At 41.9% G+C, this 16,930-nt stretch overlaps 1 protein-coding gene across 1 annotated transcript in view; it reads right to left on the reverse strand.

The window, feature by feature from the left end:
- BCAS1 (brain enriched myelin associated protein 1) overlaps positions 1-16,930 on the reverse strand; it is a 55,090-nt gene that overhangs the window by 29,952 nt on the left and 8,208 nt on the right. Inside the window, exons 4-6 of the mRNA XM_086761045.1 lie at positions 9,493-10,076; positions 3,773-3,928; positions 3,169-3,213 (exon numbers count right to left, since the gene is read on the reverse strand). Of these exons, the coding sequence (XP_086617171.1) occupies positions 3,169-3,213; positions 3,773-3,928; positions 9,493-10,076 (785 nt within the window). The remainder of the gene's footprint in view (positions 1-3,168; positions 3,214-3,772; positions 3,929-9,492; positions 10,077-16,930) is intronic.

A 16,930-nucleotide genomic window follows, 5' to 3' on the forward strand; every position in this document is an offset into this window, starting at 1 on the left:
AAGTGTTCACCCTCTGGGTAATTAGCTTGTTCCTTTACAAGCTTCAGTCTTTTTTTCTTTTATGCTTGAACAAGACAAAAATAAAAGCTTCCAACTTAGTAAAAGGCTTCAAAGTGAGCTGACAAAATTTTCCAGGAACTGTGGAAACACAAAGAGACCCAAACACCAAAGAAACAATCAGCCTACAGTATTTACAATGTGAAGTACAAAGCGCTGTGGTTGACCACAACTAATAGGGTAGGAGGAAAGGTCCAGACAATACGAAGGAACACGTATGGGCACGTTGGGTTGAGATTGTGGTCTCAAGATTGTTTAATCCAGTGTAATTACACGCTTCCTACAAAGTGCTTTGTACTTTGAAGAGGCTGTGGCCAGTGCCATCAAAATTGGCCGTTTTCCCCATACTCTGTACCATTCCCAGTATTCCCAAACATGTGGTGATGCAGGAACGAGTCAGGACCTGCTACAGAAGGGTCACACATGATCCGCGGCAGATCTGATCCGAACGCCGTGTTGGTTAGTATAAACTTGCAAAGGATCAATTAATCTAAGGAAGTATGATTCAACCTGCATTAAACTCTTGCGTTTACACAGATGAAATGACAGCCATTAAGGGTGTGCCCGGGCTGCTGAAAGCATACACGTCTTCAGCCAGCTGAAGAGAGCCAGAGGCATCGCTGACAACAGCATATTGCTACAGAAACACCCAGTTCAGCTTCACTGATGCCACACACCTCTGCCCATCAGTGGGAGGGAGTACGCTGCCGCGCGTTGCTGCGTGAAGATGAAGTGGGCTGCAGCCGTTTCTCGGATTTATGAGAAAGCTTGTCTGTCCTCTCAGCCACAGGACAGCACTGCTGAGAGACACTGGGAACATACCAGCCCTTGTGTGATGAAACCCAGCTCCTCCCTGCAAAGGAGGTGCATGAGCAGCCAAAATAAGAGTGCGACCAGGAGTTGGAGACACAGGGGCCCCTGTGCCAGCCAAGCTGCATGAAAGCCCCACGGCACTCGGGAGAGGCTCCGGCTGCGCAAAGGGGAACGCCTCACGTCAGAAAACATCTTTACCACTAAGGCACAAGTGATTTCTCAGGGCAAAAACGGCCATTAGTTAATTCTCTATATCTGCAGCTTGTCTATATGGCAATTGCCAAGTTAACCTTTTTAACATAATTTTCCTTTAATATGGTGAAAATGTCATTCCTTGTATCACGAAAACACTAGTGAAGATAAAGGAATTCTTCATAAAAAAAAAAACCAAGTCCCATTTGACCTCAGTATAATGAGTTCACGTATCCTGCTAGTCATCTGGATTTGTTTACCCTGGCAGGTGTGATAGCAAACCAAACCCAAACAGCATATTTGTTTCCAAATTACAGTTTGCCTGCACCAGTCACCTGCTGAAGAAGCACATGGGCGTGTTCGATAAAGTAAGGTATGCAAACAGGACTGAACAACTGGATTTTTCAGGAGCTGTTGAAAGCGCTACAAGTCTCACTGAAACAGTGTGATTTGATAGCTGCCTTCTCTGGGTGTCGTAGACCTCAACCCTGATTGACAATTTCCAGAATTGCTGAGCTATAATCAGTGTATCCCCCAGGAACTCATCAAGCTTTCTAGAAAGACTGACTTCACCATTTTAGTACCCAGCTATATAAAAATGGAATTGGACAAAAGGAATTTAAAAAAGGGGTGAAAACAAAAATGTTGATGCCAATAGGCATTTTGGTTATCTAATAGCTGCATGGAAAGATATTTTTTTTTTTTTTTTTAGATTTTTACTCTGTATGCATTACATTTTATCACAGGCACCACAAGAAAAGCTTTAGTTATTATAGTCATAATGATGTGTAAGGACATTTAATCTGGAAGTTCCCAGTTATTCAGACAGTGATATTCCTGTAGTCCACTGAAACACCAGAAGATAGAAGGCAGCTTAAAAAAATAATTTCAGCTCCCCTTCTTTTGAAATTATTGTAAGCGCTGGTACCAACTTAACAGGAAAGAAGGGAAAAGGAGAAGTTTTTGAACCTTTACATTTTTCCATTTTAAAATATTATGTTTTCAACATCAAGTTTTTACAGTTTAAATTTTTCCCCCAGTGGCGTTTTATTTTTTTTTTTTTAAGTTTGGCAAATACATTGGATCAATCTGATGTTTTCAATATCTCTAGTAACAAATAAGAGACATAATAATGAAATTTTATAAATTCATGTATAAAGGACCATCTCTGCACATGGATACTAAAATCAAGTTCTCTTGCCAGGGGAAGCTGAGAACAAATGGTTTGTTAACAGGAAAGGGTCCACATCAGCCCATTACACGGAGAGTTTCTCAGACTGGTTCTGTACCTGCCCAGCCAACCGGGATTTCAGCTCCAGGGGAACACGTACACTTGCACTCAGCCTGGCGTGATGCTTTACAGCAGCCTGAGCATTCAATTCACCCCACTTAAAAACCTGATCCTCATCTCTGCGTGTGATGGGAAGCATCCTGAGCAGCCAGGGAAGGACAAGCCTCCCAGCACCCCGTGCAGGGGTGCTTCAGCCAGCAGAGTCCCAGAGAGGAAACATTGGATCTCCTTCTGCTTTTTACTGATTTCAGTGGGAAGCTGGTCCCTGCCCGTCCTCCTGCACCCCCCGAGGCAGGACCCAGCGGCAGCTGTGGGGGCACCGCAGGGCAGGAGGAGGGGAGCAGGCTCCTGCCCACAGAGCTCCAGAGGCAGGGGAGCCTTCTGTCTCCTCCCCACCAGGACGTGGCAGCTCCAGCAGCGTGAAGAAAGATAAAGGAGACAAACATCCACCCAACTGGCAGTGAAAAACCAGCAACTTTGCACAGCTCTGTGAGCAAATGGGGTTTTCTGTGGACTCAGGAACATTTCAATGCTGGGACCTATAGTTTCAGGTCTGGGACAAATCAGAATAACAACCAAAAGTGTTACCAGATCATCATCAACCTTACAGAAAATGCTACAGTTCAGATCTTGATTGGAACATATATTAAGAATTGCACTGTTTATGCACTTCTTCCTTCCAAATTTATACAGGGGAAAATACTTTTAATTGCTTCAAATGGTAATATCAATTGGGAAAAAAGCAACATAATAAAGAGCAAATACCTGTGTCAAAAACATCTAGTGACTAGCGACAGAATAAGGAATCTACCTACCTTGTCTTCGGAATCACTTTTGGCTTCAGCTTTGCTTGGGGAGACCTTAAATATATTTGAGAAAAAACAAAGTCACACCAAACTCAGTCTTTCAGAAGATCTGAAAGATCATATATTTGAAACCAGCATTTTTTTTTCTAGCACAAAGGTGAAAAGAGTACAAATATTGCTTTCTCTCCATGTGGAAGAAATTATAATAGAAATGTTTCTCAAGAAGAACTTAAAGTCAATGGCTAAAATGAAAAATATCTAGACCAAAGATATATTATTCATCCAATTAATACCTAAAAATGAACTTTGAGACATTACAAAATAAGGATTTTCTGCATGATAAAACTTTAAGACAGCTAAATACCTCCAGGTCTACAAGTATGTGTGCAGAAGAGGATATTTCCAGATTATCATTATTTGATCTTAACTGCACTGTACCTAACACATCTATCCATCACTCTCGAGTCGTTCTCTAAGGCATCCCTTTGGCTCCATTACTTCTCAGTGCTCATGACAGCAAACTTGTTACATTTAGTTTGACACGTCCATGTGGGATTTTTATAAGCATTTTAAAGCATAGCCTAGAGATGAAAAAGCAAGGCAAAAAACTTACCAGTGTTTTAAGAAAACTCATGACGGAGTTGTCTACAGCAGCAACAGGTTGGGGAGTGTCTTGTTTTACCTCTGCCTTTTCGGGTTGCTCAGCAGAAAGACCGTTGACACCTGCTGAGTCCTGCCGTAGATCTTTTTGGTTGCAGTCATCTATCTCCTTAAAAAAAAAATACGGGCAGAGTTTCCTCAGTCCGAGCTTGCTTAACCAGTGGAATGCAAAGTAACATTTGTGACTTGCATTATGTTGGTCTGAGAGTCACGACCCTAATTCCAACCATACTTCTCCAGCCTACGTATTTAGAACAATTGAGCATTTATACATCTCTTTCCCCGCTTTTCTAATATATTCAGCATTTGCTGTTGGTTGGAGGAACATTGTTCTCGGCTACCAAGTATAACAAACACAAGTAAAATTGCACATGGCATCCCAAACAACACGGCTTTTCTCTTCTCAAGGCTGAACTTGTGAATAGGAACAAAATGCTGAGATTTTGGCCTTTGACAACTCAGTGTCTGATTGTACCATACAAATATTGCTTCCGATACTCTGTATTCTGCAATTCCAGAAATAATTTTTATCTGGCAAACACAAACATGGTACAGATTAAAAGGAGGAAAAAAGCAACAACTCCAAGTAATTCTTCTGAGCCAGATGGAGCTGCCTCCTCTCTATCTGGAATTACAGTTCCCAGAGCCCAGAAATAGTTTTCCAGTGCTCAAGCACTCACAAGTATGTAATATTTAGTTGCTCAGTTTCTGTTTTGACACCTAAACAAGGGTCTAATTTTTAAAAAAAAACTCTTCCTGGACCCATTTTGGAGAGCTTGGCACCCTCTTACACTGAGTTTGCCTGCCATTCTGGCCACTTTTGCCTTGAGCCAACGCAAAAGTTGTGCGGGAGACCGCAGCTTGAGAGAAGCCCTTGTGTCCCATTCAGCATTTCCCTTTTTTAATACTTAAGAGTACTACATCTGGCTATTAATGGCTGAGTGTTACCAATAATCCTCCTCCCTTTTGTCTACATTGCAAGTGCAGGGCTGGATCTGTCAATTTACTTCAATAATTATTGAAGTAAACTGTGCCTAGCACAATAGTGTCCTTGGCTTTGGCAGGGGATTTGAGGCATTATTGAATGGACAACCATAGCAGTGCCATAATTCCTCAGCAGAAGTTACCATCCCCAGCTATTTAGACCAGCAGTACACATCCAGTCACTTAGGAAGCAGCGACTAGAGAAGCAGTTGTGAGGTTACTAGATGTCTAGATTACTCCAGAGGAAAAAAAAACAGGACAAGAAATAAAACCATTGAGCCTGTTCAGGTGTCTCCAGCAGATAGCATCTTTGAATCACTGCTTTCAAAGACTGCCTGGAAGTCCATGACACCAAGGGTTTTTTCATAACCTGCCAGTTAGACATAGTTGTTCAGCATCATTTTTAATAGGAAAAGTTAAAATAAAATTGTACTCTTGAAAACTTTTCCCTGTAACTGAGGGATTAAAAAAATACACAATAGTTGTACAGGATTTGCAGAGGACCTGTAGGTCACTAAGGGAAGGAGAGTAGGTGTGCATAAATGAGTTAAAGCCTGAGAGCTAACTTGGCATCAGAAAAGGCGACCACAGGGTGGCCACTCTCCATGCAGCATTTAAGGAGTTAAAATACGCAAGGTTTTACTTGCAAGAACAGACTTCTAATTCTCCACCCTCTGTTTTCCAAGTTTACCCAGGAAAAAACACAGCACAGTAGCTCAGAGTGCTCCAACCGGCAATTTAGAAGTTTCTTACAAGGGTCTAACACACCACTTTGTCCAGCTGCCAGCTCGGGGCCAGAGCAGCTCCAAGAACAATATGTCCCAAGCAGAACACGCGTGGCCATGCCAGCTTTGGCAGTCCTGCTCCCAGGGATGCCATCTGAAGAGCTCTGGTCATATGAAAAATGCTGGCTCTGTTTCAGATATTAAAGGGGCAACAAAGGCGTGAGGCAAGAGAACAAAGGAGCAGGAGGCAGAAGATATGTTACTAAACAAAACTGGCTCCCTTACTGAAGTACTTGATGCTACCAAACTCTTCACTACTTGATGTTACCAAACAAAAATAAGCAAACTTTATTTTTACATACCCAAGCCCAAGCCCTGGTGTTGGGCTGCACTCTTTCAGAGGAAGGGATCTTTTTGCTAAGCATGGAGTGAACGCAGCTGTCATCAGCAGCAGATGCCAGCCGGGACAACGGCAGAGGTGGCAGGTACCCTGGGACAGCAACTGCTGCCAGGGGTGGTATCTCCCTGCTAAAGCCACGCTCTGCCCAGCAGATGTGAAAGCTATTGCAGACTGTGCAAATCCTGAGGCACACCACCATCCCAAAACCCCTGAACTCCGACTTGCGGAGGTCAAATTGTCCCCATAACGACCCACTGCTGCACGAGGAGCACTATGTCAGGATTCCCAAGCCAAGGCTGTGTTAGCTACCGAGAGACAACTCAAACCTGGACTTTGATAGATGCTGTGATCCATCTTGCAGTTTTGTGGGAATACTGCTGCAGGAAGGAGCACAGACTCAGGCCATCAGCATAAATCGGGGAGAGATAATGTGGAATCCTACAATATCACATTTTCAGAGCTGCAGCCAAATAACCACAAAAGCTCTGTAGCAGCTCACTCATAATACGCTGCAAAGAGCCCTGGAGGCAAATAATAATGAAAGAAAACTCTAGAAATAGTAGGGAAAAAGTCAGATACTGTGTAAATGTTCAATTCATTTCTTTGGGGAGTCAAATTTGGGGGTAATAAAAACCTTAAATACTTATACTGTAGTTTCAGTTCAGTCATTAGAAAAACATATCAAAAGAATATATTCCTGCCAGCACTTTTGTTTGTATGAATCATGGCTCAGTGAAACATTTCAGGCATATAATTTATCTTTTCTTTGGCTTACATAGTAAATGCTTCATGAATTCATGAATTCTGTCCTTGTTTTAATTATGCTGTGTTCTCAATGTAGTTTTGTAGACCACAAAAATAAAGAGTGGTTCACCAAACACAGAATGTTTGTGCAGCTCTTAAGCTCTGACTGTGGAGCCTCTCTCTTACTTACCAGCAATGCTGTTTGTTTTCTGTTGGCACTCAGTTCAGGGAAACTTTGCTTCGCTTTTAGCTTTGACAGATACTACAAGTCATAATCCACCAAAAAGAAGGGGAAAAAAAAGAAACTGTTGGCAGCAGTATCTGGATTTTCAGTACGATTATTTGGTAACAGTTGTAGTTACTACAGTAACAGTAATTAAATTAGACTTGGTCATTCTCCTGTCCTACATGAAAACTAGCAACCTCAGAGGGAACAGAGGGCAACTGTGCTGCCAGGAAGAGCTGCAGCCTTTGTTTTAGAAATGGAGTTAAAGTAAGTTTGGCGATGTATCAGAAGTGTTTGGTGCATGGATTTTTCCCAGAAAAGGTCCTTAACTCCTCTCTGCCCCTATGTATACCCCTTTTCCATATTTGAGGAATGAATGACAAAAATTATAGTCTGGAAATTCAAGGATAAGGTTCAAACGTCCCTGTCCCCTGTAACGCAGTTCTGCCACTCATTTACACTGAGCAAACGGAACTCCAGTTTTGTGAGTCCTCAAGCATTTTCAGCCGTACAGCTTTAAGCACACGTGTGAGGGATGTACAGGCACTGCTGTTAAATGGGAGACCTGTCCTCAAGCAGGGCCCTGTGCACCAAAAAGCTGTTTTGTGGGCTGGGATCCTGCAAACACTTACGCACATATCAAACGTAACCTACAGCTGGGGAGTGCCTGGGATTTCCAGGTCATTCCCGTTAGTGAGGTTCGGGATGTGGAGAGGTATGAGCTGAAGGCTGAAAAAGAACTCCAAATCTGTAAGAAAGCTAGGCATTATTGATATAAAAAACCCGAGCTGAAGCAACAGTGCTTCTAGTATCTGTTTGAACTGGCAGAATAAGATTTACATTATCTTGTCCTGTCCCCTGATGGTTGCTCATTGCAAAAAGTTGCTTGCTTGAGCTTTCTCAACGTGACTGTTTGCTACTAGCAAACGTTTAAATCAGACTTCTGGTTAAAGCTACTTTAGATTGTTATTTCATTACAGAGATGCTGTCACACTGTACTACTTCAACAGCAGACCTTTCACAGTCTGCAGTTTGCAATCACAGCAGAATAGTAAAGTATGAATTTCACATTTGATTGTAAAAGTAACAATTCTTGCAAGCTGCAAGCAAAACTTATTCTTCATGTGTATTAGTCAAAAATATCTACAGGAATTTACAGTGTTGAAAAGCTTCAGCCTTGTAAGCCACAAACAGAAGCGCCAGTATGCACTGAATAGATGATTCATTCTGAATTATCCCCCCTGTTCTGTTTATGTAGGGAATGACTTGAATTTCTGCGAGGTTGCGACTATGGATTCTTTAAATGTGCATGTGTAGCTGTCTGAAATGCTAGTGATGGGTGCCACTTTTGAAGGACAATGGTAAAAAACGCAACTGGTTAGTCTTACAAATGAATCTTCAGAAAAATATTACAATTTATAAGTTTATACAAGAAATGTGATCTTCACATTTGATGAGACATAAGACAGGGAAGACAAGGTAGAAGAGGAGAAATAGAAGAGACCTTTGGGAACAACCTGCAATGTCATTAGTGCAAGCACTGAGCATCTTGTGAACTATGTTCAACACCGTTCAAACCATTAGTGATCAGACAGCAGTCTTATTTGAAAGCCTGAAGTATGCCAAGAATAGTAGTTACTACTAACATGGCATTTACACAGAGATTGTGATGAGGGGGCCATGCAGCAAGTTTCTCCCTCCTGTTTCTGATGCTGGACAGGATTTGAGCTAGATCACCAGGTAGCTGGACAGGATTTGAGCTAGATCGCCAGGTAGCCTATACTGGCACCTCTCCAATGGAACTAATTAGAGTTATGACACTTATCTTCACCCAGGGTATGGACTTTTGCAGTAGTTAATTAGCTGAAAATTAATCCTATGGTATATTTGCTGATATCAAACTCTGTAGGAAATGTAAAATCTAAACTCACATCTGTTTTCAGCTCCTTTCTTTGAATTAGTGTGCTCTCTCAGGTAAGTTACTTGATTTCTTATATCCCATTCACATCCTGCAAAATCAATTCTAAGGACATTTCCTTGACTAAAAGAAAATCACAACAGCCAAGACTGCAAAAATTGCTATTGCATAGCATTGCTTATTCTGGTATGTAGGGTATGCAACAAAGAGCTATTGCTCAAGAAGAGTGACTGTTTCGTAAGAGTGGCACAAAACATACTAAAGAATTTCTTTAAAACCATCCAGTGTCAAACGCCAAGCTCCTAAAGCAAAAGAAAATTTTACTTTCAGGTGTTTTTGGTTTTATTTGTAGCTGGCTGTTGTGCATAATCCTGGCAACTGGAGCACGAGCACAGCTATTTGCTCAAACCTTTCAAAGAAATACAAATGAACTTAAACTCGAGGTCAGATGCCTACATTTAGTCATGAAGCAGACACCAGAGCTATTCTCCACCATAGGTTCTCCTCACATACCTCTGTTCAACCACCCTTACGGGGTGTCGGGGCATTACCTGCAATAATTTTAAGAGCAAGACTGATACGTTTATATAACCACGACATCAAATTGTCCTGAGCTATTAATATTCCTAAGAGATTTCATTAAGGGTGGAAGGGATATTCCTGTTGAAGCACTTGCCTTCCCCTGCGGGACACTGTGTGATGTGCTCTGTAATCCAGCAGCCTCTTTCGTGGAGATGCACCCGTCAGGAAGCTCTGAAGTCTGCCTTTCCTCCTGGGTATCAGTTTGCGCTTTACTCCGTTCCTTTCCTTTCTCCAGTTTGAAGATTTTGTCAAAGAAAGTTACTTGTTTTGGCTTTGAGGCAGCTGCATCCTCTCCCTCAGGCGTCACTGATGCTGTGAGATCGATGTCATGAAGCGGTGCTGCTGGCGGGGCCCGGGTCAGGTTTTTATGTGTGCCTTCCTCCAGCACAGCTGCTGCGGGAACCTCCACACTGTCACTTGGTGCTTTGTTCGCTCCGGGCGCCTCTGAGCTGACATCAAGTTTCGCCGATCCAACTGATGAATCTGTAGCTGGATCTTCAGTACGCCCTGGTACAGACCATGAAAACGCGAAGACAGAGCGGGATTTAGCAGATGGCAGGGCTCTGCTGGCATTGTTCCCGAGACTCTGCCCGCCCGCGTCGGGAACGGGGCTCTGCTCCATTGTCTTCGGGGAAGAAACGGCCGCATTATCCCGTGCAACACTTGCCTTTGCATCCACTACAAACAGAAGCATAGAACAGTAATTATCCCGCACAGCAAAGAAGTTACACTGGTTATACAATCAATCACACTGACCTCGCTCTTTAATAAACTAATTCTGAAACATGGAGCCTTGGGGAGGACCACACAGAGTGCAGCTTGTTTGAGACCCTGTTGTCCTCCCATGCTAAATACAAGCTGCCGCTCATCTATCAGACCTGCCTGTCTGATTTTCTTTCCTGTCGTTCCTTATTGAAGTCAGGGCAAATTTTATGTTTTACACAGCCCACTCTCAGCTGCCAAAGTCAGATAAGAGCCCAGGTTATTGACTACTTAGCCCAGTGGACATGCTGAGGATATTTGACTTTCCAATTAAAATTCAAGAAGTGATATGAAAAAAAACAAAAACAAAAACAAAACCCCAAAAAACCAAACAAAAAAACAATGAGACTTGAGACAAACTTATTTATTAATACATTATGCTTTCCTCTGTCAGAGCTAAATGGGAAAAAAAAAAAAAGCATGGAAACTGTGAGGACTGATTTTGTTTCCTGGCTTGCCAAACTCCCCACAGAGCTTTGCAACCAGAACTTATTTCATTCATTTTTTCCAACGCTGTTCCTTGCCTTGCTGCCTGCTCTCCATAGTGCAGTTTCTCCTTGCACTTCCCCTCTATTTTCTGTATGTTGGTTTAAGCCTGAGTAGTTACAAATCACATCTGAGCCAGGCTGCTTCTCCTTATGTTTCTGACTCTTTCTACGCACCTGCCTTGTGTACACACATGGCCATCACACTTTAGACGTGGAAAAAAATTTCCATCTTAAAAGTCTGTTTTATGATTTTTATATTGCAGTGCTACTTTGATAATACAGCAGAGGTGAAAATCCCTAATACTGTGTATGCAGTCAGGAAGAGAAGGCTCTTGCTTTGCAGAAGACAAAAGAAAAAAAAAGAAAATCTTTCTTGTATCTGCTTTGTGGATGGGAGACTGAATCACAGATTATGTGGTGTGAAACCCCAGTAAAAAGGAGGAGGTTTGTCCAGAGGTAAACCTTACAGCTCCCCCTCAGCTCAAGCTTCTCTTCCCTACTTTGACTAGAATACGAATCCGATTTTCCTGTCAGTCGTCGCAACAGATTTCAAGGATGAATTTCTATCTACTTAATTACAACTGTGAAAAGCTGACAATCTCAAACTGACTTGCTAAATTAGAATTTTTAAGTTGTCAGTTTCAGTGTAAAATTGAAATGATTTCAAGTGATAATTATAATAGTCTAGTCAATATTATGCCCTTCACGTTTTACTTGAACAGAAATAAAACCCCAGATACCAAAGCCTGACTAAAATGCCCATCTACCATAGCACAGATCTTCAGTGTTCAGTTTCATTTTTTAAATTCCTTCAGGATAAGGAAAGCAGAACACTTAAATCACAGCTTTCAAAACTACTCCTTAGCTTTTCACAGCAAAATTACCCCAACTTTCCACCCACCCCACCAAGGATTTGGCACAACACCACACAAGCCGGCAGCGTGTAAGATGTGTCTGTGCCCATGCGACACTGTCCTCCTGTGCAGTGCTCAGGGACCCTGGTTGTGTCCCTGGGCGGATGCAGGAGGAGAACAGAGCCCCAGCATCCAGCCGCGACATCTGCCCCACAGCCTTAACCGGGTGACCAAGACTCCCTGCCAGACTCTGCCTTCACCGTCCAGGGTTGGTGCCGACTGGACGGAGGTGGGAGCTTCCACAAGCCCGAGAGGTGAAAAACGCCACAGCATGCTGGCACGCCAGCGAGAATCTCCAGTGACTTTACCGAAATCCGTGCCAGCAGTGGAGGCAACAACTGACAAAGAAAGGGCTGCGGTGGCAGGATTCACAACTGCAGCCAGAATTTTACCAGCTGCTGGGGAGCTGGCTCCTACCTTCTCCACTTCTAACATTTTTCATCTGACATTTGCTTTCTTATTGTGTTTCTGACATATGCAAGCATGCAGAGGGGCCAGAGTGCCTCAGCACAACCTGTTCTGTCCAGGTAAATAGATTTTTCATTTCTTTGTGGGCGGTCTAATAGAAAAAAATTATTTCCCTGGATTCTCTCTGTTACTATTCATGTAAGAAAATGACTCACACTAGCAAGAATCCTTTGCCAATAATATTCTTCCGCAGTATTTCATGAGCACCTATTTTAACAGATTGACATGCAAAGAAAAGGTAGAAATCACTGCTACTCAACCACCTCTTCAGCTGTTCAGTCAGGGCCACTGAGCATCAGCTAGAGTTTCCTAAGCCTCCTGTAGTGCTCTATGAAAAAACTGAAGCACTGGCTTCTAATTATAGTTGGAAACTTGGGAAGGAAGCAAAAAGCAAACCCTTCCCCAGCTAAAGAAAGCAGAAACAATATCCATTGGAAAATAATTGTAATAGATGCTGAACTTCTGCTTTATGTAACAGATAAAAATGAAACAGGAAAACAGTCTTTAGTATAAAAATAGAAATATAAGCTCATCATTAAGAAACCCATCCAACCAAAAAGTAGCTCATGAACCTATCAGGCTCCTTTTATCTCTAATTATGGAAGGAATGAAAGACCTGGAAAACATCACCAGCATGAGCTCTGCAGCATGTCTCGTGTCAAAGCAGTTCAAACTGTTTCAGGGAAAGCCTGGGCAGACAGCAGGCAGAGCAGATCGCACCACTGGAGAGGAGATGCTGCTGTGGTGGGCTGAGCAGGAGACTCTGACCCATGCCATGCTCACACCAAACTGAGGGAGAAAGGCTTTGAAATTGCAGTATTTGGATGAAAAGTGTGTGATATTTTTGTTTTTAAAGATACAGGAGTGCAGTTCTTTCAAGAATTATTCCACAATTCAGAGACAGAATTAGGAATATAAGGAAAATCTCCCAGATTTGAGGCCAGGTCTGCAAGTAGATCAAAGCTGCTCACTCTGAATGGGATTAATAACTGCTCTGAAATTAAAATCAAGATACAGTTTACAGCACTGCTGTGAGATTGCATTTCATACTACCACCTCTACACAGGCATTTTCCTGTCAAGTATTTAACAAAAGACAGTCACACTACAGAAGATTTGCCCTTCCTTTCCCTTCACTTCATCAGGATATGTTAAAAAGACAATACTATAGCTACACAATGTCCCTCTTCTGTAAAAAGACAAACAAAAAATAAGGATTTTTTTTTTTCTCTGAAATGTGCTAGATTAGACCAACATATTTTCCTTGACTTATAAGAAAAACTGTACAGAGAAGAGTATGGTTAGTGCAATGTTGTGTCATTATAATTTCCCTGCTCAGAAGTAATTGCTGACAGACTTTCTCCCCCTTCCTTTTGTATCCTTGACTTGAGCATTTTAAGCACTTCCATAGGCTGAGGCTGAAGGGCAGCGTTGTTTGCTGACACAGAATGGGACCAAGTCTGCAGCATTATCACTGAATTTTAAAAAGCAACTACTTTGGTTTTACTAGACATAACCAGCAAATAAAATATTATTCTGGATGAATCCTTAAGGCAAGCATAGGCTTTAAGTTGACCATGCAGGCTGCGAAACTGACAATATAGGTATGGAATTATTTCTGTTCGTTATGAGATCTATTGTACCCAAAACCCCATGGGCAGGCGGCAGAGCTCAGAAAGTGTAGGGTGTCTGCAGCGAAGCACCTATTTCATGTGTTTGGGACTAGGATGCAGCACTCGACCTGAGGGAACTACAGATGCACACAGGAATCCTGAGGCTGCAACTAATACAAAAGGAAGTTCAGAGCTGCCAGTCTGACATAAATGAAAAGGCTGCGCAAGCTTTTTGTCAGCTGATTTGCTTTTGCTAATCTGTTGGAATACAACCAGACTCCAGCCTGGTGCACATAACAGATGGCAGCCAAACTCCCTCAAGTGGGACCAGAAGAAATTCTGTCCAGCACTTCCAGATTGCCTTTCCCCTCTACTATAACTCGATTTTCTCTGAAGCTTAGTTTGCTCTTTTTATTCCTGGCAGCAGCCTAAGCCATGTATTAGGTAGGCATCTATTTCTGATGCTCAATTTGCCCAAGGTAAATCCTTCAGATACTTCCTTAAAATGCACTCTTTTTCCTTAGCCTTTGATCGCTAGTCTCGTTTCAGCAGTTATATGGACCCTCATGGCTAATACCAACAGGGAACATATAAAATAAGGTCCTGTGATGTCTTGCATTAGCAGCTTCTCACCTCCTGCCATTTATCCTAAGGACCCAGTCATAGTGCAGGTAATGCTCAGCTGTTGAATGAGGAACAACTTGAATTGGCAAGGTCTTCAGCACAGACATCTCCTCCTGCAGGTCACTAGCATGTGAACAAGCCATAAAATAAATTCTAGGAGGAAATGTTTTCTGATGTTGTTGCTTTTGACAATAGAAAAAAAGTCACTATTTTTTGAAAATGAACCAAGCAAGCCATTAGCTACAAACACAGTTTTAGTATCTTTGACTATTTTGAATACAAGCCAGTTAAACAAATATTTTGCTTAGCAATATAATTATAGTACCACAGCATTGTCTTGTTCCCTGGAGTTCAGATAATTGTGGAGACAATAGATTTTAATGGCCATGAAGGAACCATGAAGAGCTACAAGGCAACATTTGGCACTAAAATGTCCATCAGTGTAGGCCAGCACAATGCATTATAATAGCCCTGAATGAATTACTGCAGCAAATACCAGGCTTAAAAATCTGAACACCTAGCAACAAAGTAAATTTGCCAATTTACATTTCTGATATATTTTTAGAGCTATTGTGTAGGTTAATTTTTCCTTCCATTATTTAGAACTGAGTTGGTATCATAATGCTACGGTAGGTGTACTGCATCCAGCTCTGGAGCCCCCAACATCAGAAGGACATGGACCTGTTGGAGTGGGTCCAGAGAAGGCCACGAAGATGATCAGAGGGCTGGAACACCTCTCCTATGAGGACAGGCTGAGAGAGGCAAGGCTGTTCAGCCTGGAGAAGAGAAGGCTCCAGGGAGACCATGTAGCAGCCTTCCAGTGCCTAAAGGTAGCTTATGAGAAAGATGGGAAGAAACTCTTTAGCAGAGTCTGTTGCGATAGAACAAGATGTAATGGTTTTTAAATAGAGGGAGGCAGATTCAGACTGGACATAAAAAAATTTTTTACACTAAAGGTGGTGGCACACTGGCACATGTTGCCCAGGGAGGTGGTGGATGCCCCATCCCTGGAAACACTCAAGGCCAGGTTGGACAGTGCTCTGAGCAACCTGATCTGGTTGGAGATGTCCCTGCTCCTTACAAGCACACAGAGTTATTGCAATGCACCCATTTCTGTTAGATACTGGCTAGTAGCAGAATTTACTGAATCAGATTTATCCTCTGGAACAAAGGAGTTGTATCTTAACTGAACCTTTCTTCCTTATGTAATCTTTCTTCTTGAGTGTGTCATTGTTTCAATCTGCATGTAATTGCCACCCAAATAGAAACATTTTTTTTTCCCATTTTGTGCTCCTGATACATTTCTGCCCTATGTAGTGCAAATCTGAGATACACAGCTTTTAGTTCTGGCCTTCTTCCTTTTACCTGTTGTCCAGCAGGTACTTGTATTACTTAAAGTTCAAAAAAGCCAGCACAAAACTTTAGGAAAAGTCAGGATCACATTTGCTGTCCTCTTGCTCGCAAAGCAACGCGTCATTAAGTAGCAGTAAGGGCACCACTGCTATATAAATGGCATTCCAGGAGGAGAAGGTGGATGCTAGCACCCTGTGCAGTGTCTGCAGCCCTGATAATCAATAGCAGCAGGAAAGGCAAGTCATGGAAAGAATCCCTAAGCCCACACATCTGTCAGCCTGTTTGAGCAGAAGCAGCAAATGTAGGGAACCAGTCACCAATCTGCTCACCCAGATGTGAAGCAGATGGTGAGGGGGCTCTTCCAAATAACATTACTTCCTCTGGTCATATTAAGTTAACTCTCTGGATTCTTTTTTTTTCATTGTATTAGCAGATATAGATTTCATAGACTCATTTATCAACGATACCATTTAATGCACAGCACATGGTCAGATTGCTGGCAATCACAGAAATGCAAACTAACAAGACAAAGACCACAAATACACATCTAACACAGTTAATAAAACCCTCATACTTCACTTGCCTTTTTTTGCAGCTCTTTTGTCATCTCCAGAAGTGATCACTTTATGACCGTAAAATAGATTACAGTACTACTTCTTGCATTATTTAACTTCAGAAATACTATCAACTACATTTTCTATAGGAATAACACCACTTGCACTTTGATTTCCCTGATACCTTCATTACATAAGCCAGTGACATTTCAGTGGTATCTAAATAGTTAATGATTTTAACCTCTTTTAAAACATAAATAAAGTTAGAATGTGAGTAATATCAACACAGGACAGTCCAATTTTTCAACTTGCTACTTAAACTGATTTAGTTATTACATTAATTAAGTAATCCATTTAAGAAAAAGAATGCCATATGCTTCATTTTATATATTAAGAGTAAAACATACACTTATTTTCTAGGTCTTCTGACAGTGCAGTGTAAATCATCTGGCTTTTATTTACTTCCCAGAACTCCGCTGGTTTACACAAGCAGAAACACACAGCTTCTATTTTCTAGTAGGCAACCGTTTGAACTGACATATTGTAGCTAGATGGCATTAGGAAATCAGCCGTGGAACAGAGATTCTGAACTGTAATCAGTACCATCTGCATATTTTCATGCCAGTCTTTGATTATTTTTGTCCAAGCTTAGATTTTTTGACTGGATGTAACAGGCTGAGAGGGTTCTCTTAATAAAAGGAAAGAATATTTTCTTTCCTTGCAGAGAAACGTTGATTTTTATTGTATTCTGCAAACA

The sequence above is a fragment of the Chlamydotis macqueenii genome, chromosome 16 (genome assembly GCF_036417535.1).
Source record: "Chlamydotis macqueenii isolate bChlMac1 chromosome 16, bChlMac1.mat, whole genome shotgun sequence".
Classification (NCBI taxonomy): domain Eukaryota; kingdom Metazoa; phylum Chordata; class Aves; order Otidiformes; family Otididae; genus Chlamydotis; species Chlamydotis macqueenii.